Raw genomic sequence first — 16901 nt, 5'->3', positions numbered from 1 at the left:
TATCCTGGTTCCTGTTGCGTAACACCAGGAATGTTTGACTCAGAAGTGTATCTGTAGTTTTTTTTTCTTTTTCATTTTTTTCCCAGTTTTTTTTTATTTTGTATTATCCGTGGTTAGTTCTACATGTTTGGGAGCTTTGTTAATTTCCACTACTTGGTTTTGCAATTAATTTTTTTAAGTGTAACATTACATCTCCTTCTATTTGTATTATGGCTATGTTCTGTTTCTGTATTTTGAAATTAATAAAAAGATTGAAAAAGAAGTGTATCTGTAGCCAGGGAACTGTGCCATTTAATCAGCACACCATTGATCTCGATGTGAATTGGATGAAATTAAACAAGGTGGAATGCCCCTACCCAGACCTGCTTGTCACCTTGGAGACCTCAATACTGAGTAGCCGAAGATTCTTCTAGTAGAGAATGGGAGAGATTCAGATTGAAATGCTGGTGGGTGACATGGAGGTCAGTTAGCAGGTGATCAGACTAACCAGAGAAATAGGTGCAGTTTTCTCTCTCCATCTCCAATTTGTCTCACTGTTGCACCTTTCCAAGATTTCTCCTGCAAGATCAACGTGGAGGAGATTTGCAATACGCAGCTCTATCCGGAGTCTCTGGATAATGGGGACTGCTTGGTTCTGGACCAAGATAATCATGACAAGGCTGTATTGGACAAGGAACAGGCGTGGAACCTGGAAGAAGGTATGGCTGGGGGCCTGATGAAAAGTTTCATATCTGGAGTTGAGATAACAATGGTGAGATATTTGTGATTAGTGAAGAAACACTGGATGAAGGCGAGAGACTTGATGATAAGTTGGTTCTGTGGAGTTCAGGATTTCAAGAGATTTGAGAAATTCTCCCTCCCTATGATTGATGTAGAGCTGGACTGAGAAATCGTGTGTCGGTGGGGTCAGTTGTCAGTTTGAGATAAGCTTATGACACCTAAGAAAATAGAAATAGGAGCGTACTCTTCCATTTGATGTTCTTCATTGTTATAAGCTCCATTGCATTTGGCCCAACCTAGTCAACCATTCCTTATAAATCAATCTGTTTCAAGAAGTGATCTTATTCTGAACTGCGCTTAACCACGGAGGACTAAACTGTATTCAGTACTCCATGTCCAGCCTTCTAAATTTGTGGCAAATTTCCCTAACCTTTGCACTCCACGTTCTTTGCAGGTCAATTTGTCTAAGTTAATTACTTGTCGTATCTCCTTGCTAAATTTCTAAGCTTTAAATAAGAATGTGCCAAAATCCTTCAATGCGTAGGATAGATTTTTTTTTTGGCTTCTCTTTCTATCCATCAATTAATCTTGTATTTTCCTCCTGCTATACTCCATCTGCCAAGGCTTTCCCCTCTTGTGTAGCCAATATATATTCCTACATAGACTGCTTTGTCCCACGTTTCCATCTTTCTATGTATTGCCAGCAAATTTGGCTACAACACGTTCAGCACCTCCGTCTTTTTTATGCCATGGACCAATAGCGCTAAGCAAGGGGCCTCTGAACCCCAGGTGGGAAACTCCTGCTCTAAGTAATCACCAAAGGATTTAAGTAGTCGAGGACCCGGTGCTGTTTCATATGAAATCCCACAACTCACAGGTTGCCGTGATGAAAATGATCCATTTTTCCACATTCCTGATAGTTTACTAAACCGTTATTAATGACGATGTATCAACCTTTAGTTTATGAAATAACCTTTTATGGAACACTTCATCAATTGGTGTTGGAAATTCAAATGGGTAATTGCTTCATTACTGTCATGTGTAAAATTACTACAGTACTGTGCAAAAGCCTTAGGCTGGGGTATCGAAGACTTTTGCACACTACTGTAGTAATTTTATGTTTTGCACTGTACTGCCGCATAAAACATCAAATTTCATGACACATGTGAGTGATGATAAACCTGATTCTGATATGGGTCCCTATTGTGGACTGAGAGTGGGAAGAGGACAGGGAGAGGGGAGGGAGTGGGAAGCACCAGAGAGACATTCTGAAATGATCAATAAACCAATTGTTTGGAAACAAATGATCTTGCCTGGTGTCTCAGAGCTGGATGTGTCTGCACCCATGCCACACCACCACCCCTGGAAGGATGGCAGCCACCCTGCTCATGGACTGTTTGTTGCACTCCCATCAGGGAGGAGGCTACGTAACATTCATACCAGGACCATCAGACTCAAGAGGCAGCACAGTACAAGTGGTTAGCACACCCGCTTTACAGTGCAGGCAACCCGGGTTCAATTCCCATCGCTGCCTCTAAGGAGTTTGTGCGTTCTCCCCGTGACCGCATGGGTTTCCTCCGGGTGCTCTGGTTTCCTCCCACAGTCCAAAGACGTAGTGGTTGGTAGGTTAATTGGTCATTCTAGGTTGTCCCGTGATTAGGAAAGGGTTAAATCAGGGTTTGCTGGGCGACATGGTTAAAGGGCCGGAAGGATCTATTCTGCGCTGTAACTCAGTAAATGAATAAATAAAACTGTTGCTTTCCCCAAGCAGTGAGGCTGATCAACACCTCTGCCCACTAACCCTCTCCACCGACACTGCTTTATTATTTCCTGTCAGTCACTTTTTGTCTTTACAAAGACAAATTATAAGTTGTTAATTTAAAAAAGATAAGTGTCTCTCCATAACTAATTCCCCAGTCTCATTCATCCTCAAGGGGACCAATGTCCACTTTAGCTGCTCTCTTCCATATAACCATATAACAATTACAGCATGGAAACAGGCCCTCTCGGCCCTTCTAGTCCGTGCCGAACTCTTACTCTCACCTAGTCCCACCGACCTGCCTTCAGCCCATAACCCTCCATTCCTTTCCTGTCCATATAGCTGTCCAATTTAACTTCAAGCGACAACATCAAACCTGCCTCAACCACTTCTGCTGGAAGCTCGTTCCACACAGCTACCACTCTCTGAGTAAAGAAGTTCCCCCTCGTGTTACCCCTAAACTTTTGCCCTTTTACTCTCAACTCGTGATTAGTTGGCACTTTTGACAAATTGGTCATATGAGCTCAGTTTAAACATAACTGAAAAGATATTGAAAAGAAATGTGAAGCTTTGATATTAATTCATGACACTTCACAGAGGCCATTATATCCAACTGCCCTTACCAAATACACAGATCGTGCTCGCTGACCTCCAGGAGACAACTTGACAATGCTACATTTTACTTAAACAAAAGTTCACCTTGAAAAACATTTCTGGAAGTAGTAATTACTAAAGGACAGAAATATATCTTTACATTGTACAACATTCTTTGGACAAAACTCAAAAAACAGTAAATGCTTGAAATAAAGTTTACCTCTGATCTTCATCATAGATCTTCCTTACAATTTCATCCACCCTTAGTTTATCTTTTAAGAATTCATCATATGCTTCCTGTCTCCTTTGTTCATTTTCATCAACTTGCATTTCAAGCTCCTTCTGATATTTTAAGGCTTGTTCATGGTGCTTCTGTTCTTCCTTACCTTCCTCTGCTGTGGCCTTTTCATGTTCTTTCTTCATTAATTTAGCAAGCTCAGCCTCTTGTTTAATCTTCTTAAACTCTTGTTATATATTTAGTGACACTCCTTTCCGATATTATTTTTCTTGCTGCTTTACGTTAGTGACTTGCGTTTTCCCATTTTGTTTTATTTGTCCTTTTCTGATTTCTAGAATGTTCCAATACTCTGGCGTGTCCTTGAGTTTTTCGCCACGGTATCTGATGCCTCTCTGTGGGAAGGCAGCAATGCACAGCCAAAGCACCAACCACTTGAAACACGGGTGTAAAGGGTTGAAAGTTCCGGAGGGCAATTGGGCGGAAACGGGGAGGGGGAGTGGAGGGAAGCAAGTGGATATCCCGCTGCCTGAGGTTCTGTCAGGAGAATCGCTCCCCTGGGAGCAATTTGGAACAGCTCCGATGTCCAATGGCGGTATGGTCGCACAGTGATTAACGTAAAGCTTTACCGTGCCAGCAATCGGAAGGTCAGGGTTCAAATCCCGCCAGTGTGTGTGAGGAGATGGCACGGTCTCCCCACGGCCGTGTGGGTTTCCCCTGGGTGCCCCGGTTCCCTTCCACATTCTAAAGGACGTAGTGTTTGAGTTGAGAAGTTGTGGGTATGCTCTGTTGGTGCTGGACGCGTGGTGACAGTTGTAAACTGCTCGGCCCAGCACATATCCAGACTGTGTTGGTTGTTGATGCAGACGATGCATTTCACTGTTTACCTTGTTGTGCACGTGACAAATAAAGCTAATCTTTTTTTTTGATGCTTTGATCATCTATTGATCACAGAGTGACCAACCCTTGGGAATGGCCAGTCTGAGTAGTCAACTATCCAGAGTAAAACCACCAGACATAGTCTGTATATCTGCCAGTGAGCTGGAGCTGGACCAGTCCTGGGCTCCCCGTGCACGCAGAGAGAAATCCACCCCATTAACCAAACTGAGGAACAAACACCAGAGGTGACACTGATGTCCTCCACTTCCACCAACTGTTCCTCACTTGACTCATCCTCTTCTTCCTTAGTGCCGACTCTCACAGTCTCCATTTGTTGACCTGAGTTGCTCTTTCCTAATTCCACACAGATCTGCTGGAGGTATCCGTGGAGGAGCTGCGGGAGAACGCTGCGGAGAAGCCACAAAATCTCTTCAGGCTGTGTGAGCACCCAGCGGTAAAGGCTGAGAGAGGACCGAGACGGAAGAAAGGTCGGCGTCCCCTTAAATTCTAGATTGCTCCTGGTGTGCAGAATATCAGCTCCTTCTCCTGAACCTCTTCACCACATGGACATGAGCTCTCACTGATCTATACGTTCACAGTAATCTCCCACGTTGGCATTTACTAAACAGCAGTATGTGAAGTTGAACCTTACAGGTTTAGCTGTATCATTCAAATATTCTACAAAGTCTTTACCCTCATTGGTACATTTGCCAAAAACTGAAAAAGAAGAATAAAGAGGGATCTTATTGAAACCTATCGAATACTGGAAGGCCTAGATAGAGTGGATGTGGAGGGCATGTTTCCTATAGTGGGGGGAGTCTGTGCCAGAGGGCACAGCCTCAGAATACAAGGACATCCCTTTAGTATGGAGATGAGGAGGAATTTCTTTAGCCAGAGGGTGGTAAATCTCGTCACAGATACTGTGTTGGCCACGTCATTGGGTATATTTAAAGTGGAGGTTGATAGGTTCTTGATTGGTGAGAGCATCAAAGATTATGGGGAGAAGGCAGGAGAATGGGGTTGAAAGGGATAATAAGTCAGCCATGATGGAATGGCAGAGCAGAATCGATGGGTCGAATGGCCTAATTCTGCTCTTACAGTATGCACGTTCCTTATGAAATCTAAGTGTACTCCGAGATAAAGATCTCAAGCCAGTCTTTAGAGAGTATGATTACCCTTTTTTGGATGTGGTTCTCCCAGTGATCTCTCATTGTCTTCTTCCTGTTGTCAGGGAAGTGTGTGAGGGAAATCAGAGAAAAATCCCCAGCAGATCACATTCCAAGAGAGTCAAGTCCAAGGCAGCTTACTTTCTCCCTCTGACGTATCCTTCATCTCCTCCCCTCTTCCCCTGTGTGTGCGCGAGTCTGCGTGCGCGCAGGTGTGTGCACTTGCATGTATTAGTGTGTGTGTTCGTGCATGTGTGTCGCTTCCCACCATCCCTTAATGTCTTCCATCCCTCATCTCATCACTTCTCAATCTGTTCTCGTCACCAGAGGTGGACAGGACTCACTGTCTGAAGAGGTACTAGAGAGCAGAAGTGGCCATTGCACTGGAGAGGGTGCAGACGAGACTCATTGACCCATTGTCTGGAACGGTCCGTCTCAGTCATGAGTAGAGACAGGGCAGAGAATCTTTGTTTTCCTTGCAGTGGAGGAGGCTAGGGAGAGGACTGATGATTGATTAGGGTAGGGCAGCGGACGCTGTATATTCAAAGTGCATTTATTATCAAAGAATGTATAAATTACATGCCTTGAGGTTTGTCTGCTTACAGGCAGCCACAAAGCAAGAAACCCAAAGAACCCAATAAAAAAAAACAAAGACTGAAACCACTGCGTAAAGAAAGAGAAAGGAGAAAAAAACTACAATCGTACGAACAATAGAAGCAAGTGACAGCGTTTCGAACCAAACTGAGGCTTTAGATCCGTCCTTGTATAAAGATCTTACATGGACAAGGTCCCTCATGGTAGGCTGATCCAAGGAGACTTGATAGATTGGATTGAAAATAGACTTGGCTATCGAAGACAGAATGAATTGCCAGGGGAAATAGTGGAAGCAGATATGATGGTAAGGTTTAAGAGGTATATGTTAACAGGAGAGGGAGGGATAAAGACCATGTGTTGATTAAGTTGACATCTTGTTCAACACAGACCTCATACACCAAAGGCCTGTTTCCTGCGCTGTGCTCTTCTAGGTTTCATGACGCCAGGGTTATGTAAAGTTAGAAGGGGACTGGCCAGGGTCAGTAGTAGGAGGCTTTTCCCCACACCAGTGGTATCTAAAACTAGAGGGAATTGGCAAGATAAGGGAGAAGAGGTTTAGAGGGGAGCTGAGGAAGATCTTTCTCGCCCAGAGAGCAGATGGAGTATGGAACATGTGGTCTGAGAGAGTGGTGGAGACAGACGTGTCTGACGTGTCTAGCCAAGCACAAATCACCATGGCATGGAAGGCTAGGGTTAAAGTGCTGATGATGGAGATGGGCACTTGGTGGTCAGCTTTTGTTCTGCTGTATGAGTCTGGCTACTTGAAGAGTTGGGATCTGTAGTTCTACGGACCCAGTGCTGGAAGGTGGGATTAGTGTCCACCAAACACAATGTGCCGTGCATTGCTGTGTATTTTAAAGACCATAAAAATATAGGAGCAAGAGTTAGGCCGTCCAACTCATCAAGTCTGCTCAGCCATTTCATCATGGCTGATCCATCTTCCCTCTCAACCCCACTCTCCCGCCTTCTCCTCATAACTGTTCATGCCCTGACCAATCAAGCACCTATCAACCTTCCTCTTAAATACATCCAATAATCTGGGCTTCCACAGCAGCCTGTGGCAACAAATTCGACAGATTCACCACCCTCTGATCCCAGAGCCGCCCCCCCCCCCACTATAAGAAACATTCTCTCCACATCCATTCTGTCCAGGCCTTTCAACGTTCAATAGGTTTCAATGAGACCCTCCCTCTTTCTTCTAAGTTCCAGCAAGTGCAAGCCCAGAGCCAAAAAGTACCCCTCATACAATCACTCTTTCATTCCCAGGATCATTCCCGTGAACCTCCCCTGAGCCCTCTCCAATGCCAGCACATTCTTTCTTAGATAAGGGGCCTCAAACTGTTCACAATAGTCCAAGTGAGGCCTGATCAATGCCTTATGAAGCCTCAGCATTACATCCTTGCTTTTATGCATGTGCCTTCCTCACTGCTGATTCAACCTGCAAGTTAACCTTCAGGGAATCCTGCACTCCCAAGTCCTTTTGCAACTCAGGTTGGATTTTCCGTCTGATTGTCATGAACTCTGTCCAATTCTCAATGTCTCTCTGTCTCTCTGCATCTCTCTCTCTCTCTCTCTCTCTCTCTGTCTCACTCTTGCTCTTTCTCTCTCAGTACCCCCTGCACCCCTTCTGTTTTTTTCAATCTCTGCCTCTCTCTTCTCCCCGCACCCCCCATCTCTGCCTTTCTCACTGATTTCGTCTCCATTCTGTACAGGAACATTAGTCGATGACTTGACAGCGATCGCCAGCAGGGCCAAACGCCAAAGCTTTCCAAACGTGAAATCGCGAACGGGAGCAAAAAGAGACAAAAGTCAGCAGTGCAAAGGTGAGAGAGATCCCACCACCATCGGACCTGGCCAAAGCCCATCGCGCCCTTCCCAGCGTCATATGGTTATATACATAGGAGGTGAAATTCTACGGGGAGGTATGAGTGCTGAGGAAAGGGCGAGGGGTGGAAGGCAGGTGAGGGAGGAGGGCAACTGAGAAAGAGGGGCTGGTGTGAGAGTGAGAGGACCGTTCAGTGTTTCCCTCACTCTTTCCACTGCTTGCTTCTGGTGTCTGTCCCGGATCCCATGATCTCACAGTGTCCAACAAATTTAGCTTTGTGGCAGATCAGAGAGGAGCTGTAGTAATAATTCAGAGACGAATGTCACTAACCAGGGATTATTCCAGGTGATGTCATAAAGGACAACCACAGAACTCCTCTGTGTTTCTTGGAAATAATGCTCACTCCGGACACACAGGATACGTTGGTAAGACCCAAGGGCTTCTCCAAACTTGAATCACTGAAGGATGCTCGACAGCTGTGGTAGGGGTTGAATGCTATCGCCTCCTACAAAGTGAAACCAAGACACATAGGTGACAACAACGTTTCACTCCCAGATGAGCTGACTGCCTTTTGATCAATAAAACTTGGGGGAACCTTCATAAACTCCCACAGACCCCCATGACCCTGTGATTTCAGTCTCTCAGGGTGATGTGAGAGCATCCTTCAGGAGGGTGAACCTACAGAAAGCATCTGGCCCAGACAGGGTACCTGGCAGAGTACCAAAGACCTGTGCTGATCAGATGGATGGTGTGTTCATTGATATCTTCAACTTCTCGCTTCAGCAGTCTGAGGTACCCAACTGCTTCAAGCAGGCTTCAATTATACTTGTGCCTGAGAAGACTGTGGTGACCTACCTCAATGATTATCATCCGGTAGCACGTAGATCCACAGTGATGAAGTGCTTTGAGAGGTTGGTGATGAAACGTATCAACGCCAGCTGAGAAGTGACTTGGATCTGCTCCAGTTGGCCTACCAGGGCAACAGGTCCACAGCAGATGCCATCTCATTGGCTCGTCACTCAACCCTGGAACATCTGGACAGTGAAGATGCGTACATCAGGATGCTCTTCATTGACTACAGCTCTGTATTCAATACTATCATCCCCTCAAAACTAATCAAAAAGCTTTAAGAGCTTGGCCTCAATACCTCCTTATACAACTGGATCCTGGATTTCCTGACTTTCAGACCCCGGTCAGTTTGAATTGGCAACAACATCTCCTCCACAATCTCCATCTGCACGTGCACCACAAGACTGTGTGCTTAGCCCCTGCTCTACTTGCTTTATACCGTTGATTGTGTGGCTATGCACAGCTCCAATACCATATTCAAGTTTGCTGTCTGTACCACTGTTGTTGGCCGAATCAAAGGTGGTGATGAATCAACAGGTTGGAGAGAGAGTGAAGATCCAGCTGAGTGTTGCCACAACAGCAACCTCTCACTTAGTGTCAGTACGACCAAAGAGCTGATGATTGACTTCAGGAGGAGGAAACCGTAGTCCATGAATCAATCTTCATCGGAAGATCAGAGGTGGGGCAAGTCAGCAACTTTAATTTCTTCTCATTTCAGAGGATCTGTCCTGGGCCCAGCACGTAAATGCCATTACGAAGAAAGTGCAGTCTTCAAAGTTTGCAAAGATTCGGCAGACCGTCTAAAACTGTGATGAACTTCTATAGATACGTGTTGGAGAGTATATTGACCGGTTACATCACAGCCTGGTATGGAAACACCAATACCCTTGTATAGAAAAGCCTACAAAAATAAGTGGATACGGCCCAGTACAACACAGGTAAATTCCTCCCCACCACTGAGCCTAGTTACATGGAGCGCTGTTGCAGGAAAGCAGCATCCATCATCAAGGACGCCCGCCGTGCTCTCTTCTCACTGCTATCAATGGGAAGTAAGTACAGGAGCCTCAGGACACACACCAGATTCAGTAACAGTTATTACCCCTCAACCATCAGGCTCTTGAACCAGAGGGGATAACTTCACTCGACATCACTGAACTGGACTCACTTTCAAGGACTCTTCATCTCATGTTCTTGATATTTAATGCTCATTTATTTATTATTAACATTTCTTTGTATTTGCATAGCTTGTTGCCGTTTGCACATTGGTTGTTGTCCGTCCATTGGGCGCGATTGCTCATTGATTCTATTGTGTTTCTTGTATTTACTGTGACTGCCTGCAAGAAAATCAATCTCAGGGTTGCATGTAGAAGTTTGAAGAAAGCTTTTGGTTTGCTGGCCTTTATTAATCAGAGCATTGAGTATAGGAGTTGGGATGTAATGTTGAATTTGTATAAGGCATTGGTGAGGCCAAATCTGGAGTATTGTGTACAGTTCTGGTCACCGAATTATAGGAAAGATGTCAATAAAATTGAGAGAGTACAGAGGAGGTTTACTAAAATGTTGCCTGGGTTTCATCTCCTAAGTTACAGAGAAAGGTTGAACAAGTTAGGTCTTTATTCTTTGGAGCGTAGAAGGTTGAGGGGGGACTTGATAGAGGTGTTTAAAATTATGAGGGGGATTGATAGAGTTGATGTGGTTAGACTTTTTCCATTGAGAGTGGGGAAGATTCAAACAAGAGGACATGGGTTGAGAATTAGAGGACAAAAGCTTAGGGGTAAAATGAGGGGGAACTTCTTTACTCAGAGAGTGGTAGCTGTGTGGAACGAGCTTCCAGCAGAAGTGGTTGAGGCAGGTTTGATGTTGTCGTTTAAAGTTAAATTGGATAGGTATATGGATAGGAAAGGAATGGAGGATTATGGGCTGAGTGCAGGTCGGTGGGACTAGGATAGGGTAAGAGTTCGGCACGGACTACAAGGGCCGAGATGGCCTGTTTCTGTGCTGTAATTGTTATATGGTTATATGGTTATATAGTAACATATATGTACTTTGATAAGCAATACACATCAAAGTTGCTGGTGAACGCAGCAGGCCAGGCAGCATCTGTAGGAAGAGGTGCAGTCAACGTTTCAGGCCGAGACCCTTCGTCAGGACTAACTGACGAAGCTTCCTTCAGTTAGTCCTGACGAAGGGTCTCGGCCTGAAACGTTGACTGCACCTCTTCCTACAGATGCTGCCTGGCCTGCTGCGTTCACCAGCAACTTTGATGTGTGTTGCTTGAATTTCCAGCATCTGCAGAATTCCTGTTGTTTGTACTTTGATAATATATTTTAAACTTTGAAACCCCAGGCCTCTCACCCTGCATCCTTCAAACAGAAATCTTTGGACTGAAATGTTGGACCCCACACTCTGAGTTGTAAATATTCAGCTGATTACTCACTCACTGTGAGCATAGCTGTGCCCCAAACAGTTACCTGTTCCGAGATTTACCTCCACTGAAACTTCCCCCAAAAGAATCACCTCCACTGAAACTTTCCCCAGAGAATCAGTACACTGAAATTTCCCGAGAATCACCTCCACTGAAACTTTCTCCAGAGATTCACCTCCACTGAAACTTTCTCCAGAGATTCACCTCCACTGAAACTTTCTCCAGAGATTCACCTCCACTGAAACTTTCCCCAGAGAATCACTACACTGAAACTTTCCCCAGAGTTTCACCTCCACTGAAACTTCCCCCAGAGAATCACCTCCACTGAAACTTACCCCAGAATCACCTCCACTGAAACTTTCTCCAGAGATTCACCATGGAGAGAGGAGTGAACACTGCAGGAGAGCAAGCAAATTAAGTCTTCTCTCTCTGATAACCTCCAGTGAGGAGCACAAGGCTGATTTGTGACATTTATCATTGTGTCAAATTGGAACCAATTTTTAGAATGAGCAGAGAGAGAGAGAAAGAATTTGAATGTGGGAGGAGGGGGAGATCAACTAATGGGAATCTGGAAAACTCTCCTGTGGGTCTTACTGGAGGAGGAGGTGCCTCTGTCCTCATTGCCCTACTGGGGAGGGCTGTCAGCGTGCAGAGTCACCCTGTCCAAGTGGGCTGCTGATTTTGCCCTGTCCCATCCTGCAGTTAAGATGACCTCTGTCCGGAATACCCCTCTTGGGAAGGACTGTCAGGGTGTTGTGACCCTTTGGGAGGTGGCTACTGATTTTGGCCAGTTCCAACCTGCAGTTAAAATGACCTCTGTCCTGTCTGTTTCCAGCGGGCGATGAGGTTGTGGCCTTTCGGGAAGAGGTGGAGGAGATCAACAGGAAGGTTAAAATTTTCACGATGGGAGACTCGAACGAAGATCAGGAGGAGCCTGCCCCGGCAAAGAGGAACAGTCAAACGAAGATGAGAGGTGAACTGTCATTCCTTGGGGAGTTATGAGGTTTCCTCATTCCACCTCGTAGAATCAGGTTCGCGAGTCTGGCAAGTGAGACAGAAGACACTGACTGTGAATAAGTATATTAATCATTTATTTACAGACAGTAAAAATTCAACCAAACATTCATGTTCCCCAAGTTACAGAAACGACAAAGCTGAATATTCAACAAACATACTTGGCTAAAAGCGCGCACAGAGCATACCTTCCCAATGGTCATGTGCACCACTTGCCTTAAACAAAGGAAGAGAGAAAGAATCTCCCAACCGTGTTCTCTGTGTACCCTGGATATTGAAACTGGACAGCAGGCAGCTAACCAATGGGAAAAACAGCTGCAGTTTCACGATGGAAGTGAGGTTTGACAATCAGAATAAGCCAAGCCCCCCACAGGGCACACCTCCCCATCACTCAGGCCTTATCCAGCCAAGCCCTTACTCCACCCAACTCTGGCTTTTGTATAAACACCACCCAGCATCAAAGTACCTTTGAAAACCCCCCGCACCCCCCAAACCCTGAGATTTATTTTGAGACCAGGGTGTTTCTCTCATATCCAACATTTTACTGCCCTTGACATACCCAAAACACTGGAGAAACACAGCAAGTCAGGCAGCATCGATGGAGGGAAATGGACAGTCAGAAGTTTGAGCCAACACCCTTCATTGGGACTACCAGAGGATATTTTAGAGTCAAGCACAAGTATCGAAAAGAATAAGATTCAGCTTTATTTGTCACATGTATATTGAAACATACTGTGAAATGTGTTGTTTGCATCAATGACCAACACAAGCCCAGGATGTACTGAGGGCTGTCTGCAAGTGTTACCATGCTCCCAGCACTAACATAGCATGCTCACAACTTACTAACTCTTTCTTGCTCACTGCCCATTACATTGTTGGCTTTTAGGGCAGCAATGAAGCTCCTCCATCTCTGGTGATGTTCCGGGCTTCGTACATCGTGTCAGTAGCTTCCTCTCAGTTTTCACTACTGTCAGTCATGCACTTTCTGGGACGAGACTCAGGAATACCGTCACACTCAGATGTAGAAGGATTCTTCATTGCTGTTTCTGTGATAATTTTGTTTTACCAGTCAGGGTTGTTAGCCCTGAGCTGAAGCCCTGAACCTGGAGGCCCGGTGGACCACTCTTAGTCTGGCCTCTACCCTTTGACCTGTTTGGCATGGGTCACCCTCCCAAGAGGCCTGACTCCAGCCAACATCGCTCTCCAGGTCATTGAGGCACGCAAACCTCCAATCCCAATGACAAGGTTATGATCCTCTTGGAGGTTACGAACTCTAATCCATACGTTTTTGGAACATGGCAGGAAACCAGGGCACAGACAAACACGGGGAGAACGTACAAACTCCTTACAGACAGCCGCAGTCGCTGGTGTTTTAAAACATTGTGCTAACTGCTACACCACCATGCCTTTGCATTGGTCTGGGGTCATGTGTAGGTCATACCAGGGGCCAGATTTCCTTTCCAGAAGGACAGTAGTAAGTGAGGTGGGGGCTTTATCATTACTAATGCCTATACTTTTTTAAAACTCCAGACTTTGGTGAGATTTGAACTTAGGTCACTGGATTGCCCTGGCCTCTGGTTTACAAGTTCAACACTAAACCACTGCACCAGTTTCGTGCCTTATCCTCTCTTTGACTGCCTTTCCCCCACTTCCAAAGCTCTTTCCATTTCTGGTAAAGATCGGGTCACTCAACTTTTCACATTTGCCAAATGATCACAGCTCACGTTCCACCCTCCAGGTTAAAAGTCATTCCCAACTCCTATCAAACCCCAGAGTAAAGGTCACAATTCTGCTGCAGGATATTAGCTTCGTGTATTTTTAATTTGAGATAGCCTTTTAAAAAAATTTGTCACTTATACATCGAAACATAAGACCATAGCCACAGGAGCAGAATTAGGCCATTTGGCCCATCGAGTCCGCTCCATCATTCAATCATGGCTGATCCTTTTTTCCTCTCCACAACCCCATTCCCCGGCCTTCTCCCCGTAACCTTTGATGCCGTGTCCAATCAAGAACCTCTCAATCTCTGTTTTAAATATACCCAATGACCTGCCCTCCACAGATGCCTGTGGAAACAAATTCCACAAATTCACCACCCTCTGGGTAGGTAGTGGGTAGTGGCTCCATATGTCACTACTACAGGGCGTGACGACCCTGCCTTACACGAGTCCCGGGCTCAGCTGGCTCCGGCTGACAGTACCCGATATGGGCCCCTATCCAGGGTGACGGATCCCACTGCCTTGTGGGTATCTTCGGGAGAAGAGAAGGCTAAGGAGTAAATCCTACACAAATCCGGAGTGGAGCCCCTAAGGCGGTTGGATGACGTATCACGTCACCTCCCAGCAGCTCCTGCAGCCAAACTGATGCCAAATGTACTGCTTCGCGTTCCTTTGGACCACATCCGCAAGGCCGAGAGGGGGATCTTGATGTCTGGGCAGCCCAGGATCTCGGGCGCATCCACTGTTTACTTATACAGATGAAGCCATGACTGACTGACCTCCCTCTGGCTAAATAAATTTCTCCACATCTCTGTTTTAAATGGATGCTGCTCTATCCTGAGGCTGTGCCCTCTTGACCTAGACTCCCTCACCATGAGAAACATCCTTTCCATATCTACTCTGCCTAGGCCTTTCAACATTTGATAGGTTTCAGTGAGATCCCCCCTCATCCTTCTAAATTACGGTGAGCACAGACCCAGAGCCATCAAACGTTCCTCGTATGCTAACCCTTTCATTCCTGGAATTATCCTTGTGAACCTCCCTGGACCGTCTCCAATTCCAGCACATCTTTTCTTAGATGAAGGGCCCAAAACTGTTCACAATACTCAAGGTGAGGCCTCACACGTGAAATGCATCATTTGCGCCAAATCAAATCAGTGAGGGTTGTGCTAGGCAGCCTGCAAATGTTCCATGCTTCTGGTGCTAAAATAGCATGCCCATAAATTACTAGGCCTAACCTTTATGTCTTTGGAATGTGAGAGGAAACCTGAGCAACCAGAGGAAACCCACACGGCCATGTGGAGAACGTACCCCTATAGAAAGTGCCGGGAATTGAACCCCTGATTGATGATCGCTCGAACTGTAATAGCATTATGCTAACTGCTACATGACTACAGTACACGCACACACACACACACACACACACACACACACACACACTTAACCTCCAGTCCCATCTGTGCTTAATTGGCACATTCACCAACAGCAGGTACTCTCCTCCTCTCAGCCCGGGGCAACAGACTCCCCCCAGGATTAGGGAAATGTGTATAAAAATCATCCGTGTTTTCACTCGAGCACTGGCCAGCCACTCGAATCCCAAATTGACTCAGAGGAGTTCTGGACTAAGCTTGAGCTGGTTGGGCTTGTGGGATAAGGAGGTGGAGACCTCAGTGTTGGAATCACCAGGCCTCGAAAGGGTGATGAGAGACATGCCAAGGCTCCCCAGTGCAAAGCACCAACATTTACCTGTGTTAGTGAACTGATAGCCCTGTCCTCCCATTCAGCTCCATCACAGAAGAAGCTCATCGATGAGGATGATCCGGAAGAGGAGGAGGAAGATGAAGATGAGGAGGACGAGAGCGAAGAAGTGGAGGAGGAGAGGGAAGAGGGGGAAAGCATCTCTCCACAAACCAACACTGGCAAGCAACCAGACCCTGCCCCTGCTAAAGTTTCCTGTAATGTGAGCCATGTTTTTTTAATCTCTTCCCTGTCTTTTCTTTCCGCCTCCCTTTCCCGGTTCATACAAAGGCTCTGTGAGTAGATGGTAGGAGGCAATGGCAACCTGGGAATCGGCAAATTTGCTTGGCAGAGGCATGGGAGGGGACAGGAGGTTGCTAGAAGGCAGGCTGGCCAAGGATAAGTAGAAAGGTGGGGGCAAGGAGAAGAGAAGCATACCACACCCACCCCCATCCCAGAGAGACAGCATGAACACCTGAACACTGGCCAGGAGCAGGATGCCTGAGATCTTGGCCAACCTCATCTTGACCAAGGGGTTTGTGACATTTGTTACCAATGTGCAGATGAACAAAGTGCAGGGAGAAGGGATATATATATCCCTGGTCAAAATTTCTGTTACTGTGGATAGTTAAGTGAGTAGAAGATGTACTGATCTCCAAAAGTCATAAAGTTAAAGATAAAACATTCTTTTCAACATTTTAAGCAAGATTAGTGTATTATTTTTGTTTTGTACAATTTTAGAGTGAAAAAAAAGGAAAGGAGCACCATGCAAATGTTTGGGCACCCCAAGAGATTTGAGCTCTCAGATAACTCTTACCAAGGTCTCAGACCTTAATTAGCTTGTTAGGGCTATGACTTGTTCACAGTCATCGTTAGGAAAGACCAGGTGATGCAAATTTCAAAGCTTTATAAATACTCTGACTCCTCAAATCTTGTCCCAACAATCAGCAGCCATGGGCTCCTCTAAGCAGCTGCCTAGCACTCTGAAAATTAAAATAAATGATGCTCACAAAGGAGGAGAAGGCTATAAGAAGATAGCAAAGCGTTTTCAGGTAGCTGTTTCCTCAGTTCATAACGTAAATAAGAAATGGCAGTTAACAGGAATGGTGGAGGTCAAGTTGAGGTCTGGAAGACCAAGAAAACTTTCCGAGAGAACTGCTTGTAGGATTGCTAGAAAGGCAAATCAAAACCCCCGTTTGACTACAAAAGACCTTCAGGAAGATTTAGCAGACTCTGGAGTGGTGGTGCACTGTTCTACTGTGCAGCGACACCTGCACAAATACGACCTTCATGGAAGAGTCATCAGAAGAAAACCTTTCCTGCATCCTCACCACAAAATTCAGCGTCAGAAGTTTGCAAAGGAACATCTAAACAAGCCTGATGCAT

The 16901-nt window shown here is 45.7% G+C and overlaps 1 protein-coding gene across 3 annotated transcripts in view; it reads left to right on the top strand.

Annotated features, from left to right (window-relative positions):
- LOC134354387 (tubby protein homolog) overlaps positions 1-16901 on the top strand; it is a 48273-nt gene that overhangs the window by 9207 nt on the left and 22165 nt on the right. Inside the window, exons 3-7 of one of the 3 annotated variants that reach the window (XM_063063374.1) lie at positions 552-698; positions 4556-4675; positions 7660-7770; positions 11882-12019; positions 15563-15738. In XM_063063374.1, coding sequence (XP_062919444.1) covers positions 552-698; positions 4556-4675; positions 7660-7770; positions 11882-12019; positions 15563-15738 — 692 coding nt within the window. The remainder of the gene's footprint in view (positions 1-551; positions 699-4555; positions 4676-7659; positions 7771-11881; positions 12020-15562; positions 15739-16901) is intronic. The other 2 variants (XM_063063375.1, XM_063063376.1) reach the window with 2 other exon arrangements.

The sequence above is a fragment of the Mobula hypostoma genome, chromosome 11 (genome assembly GCF_963921235.1).
Source record: "Mobula hypostoma chromosome 11, sMobHyp1.1, whole genome shotgun sequence".
Lineage (NCBI taxonomy): Eukaryota > Metazoa > Chordata > Chondrichthyes > Myliobatiformes > Myliobatidae > Mobula > Mobula hypostoma.
The sequence above is the reverse complement of the archived record's forward strand: the minus strand, read 5'-3'. Positions and strand labels throughout refer to the sequence as shown.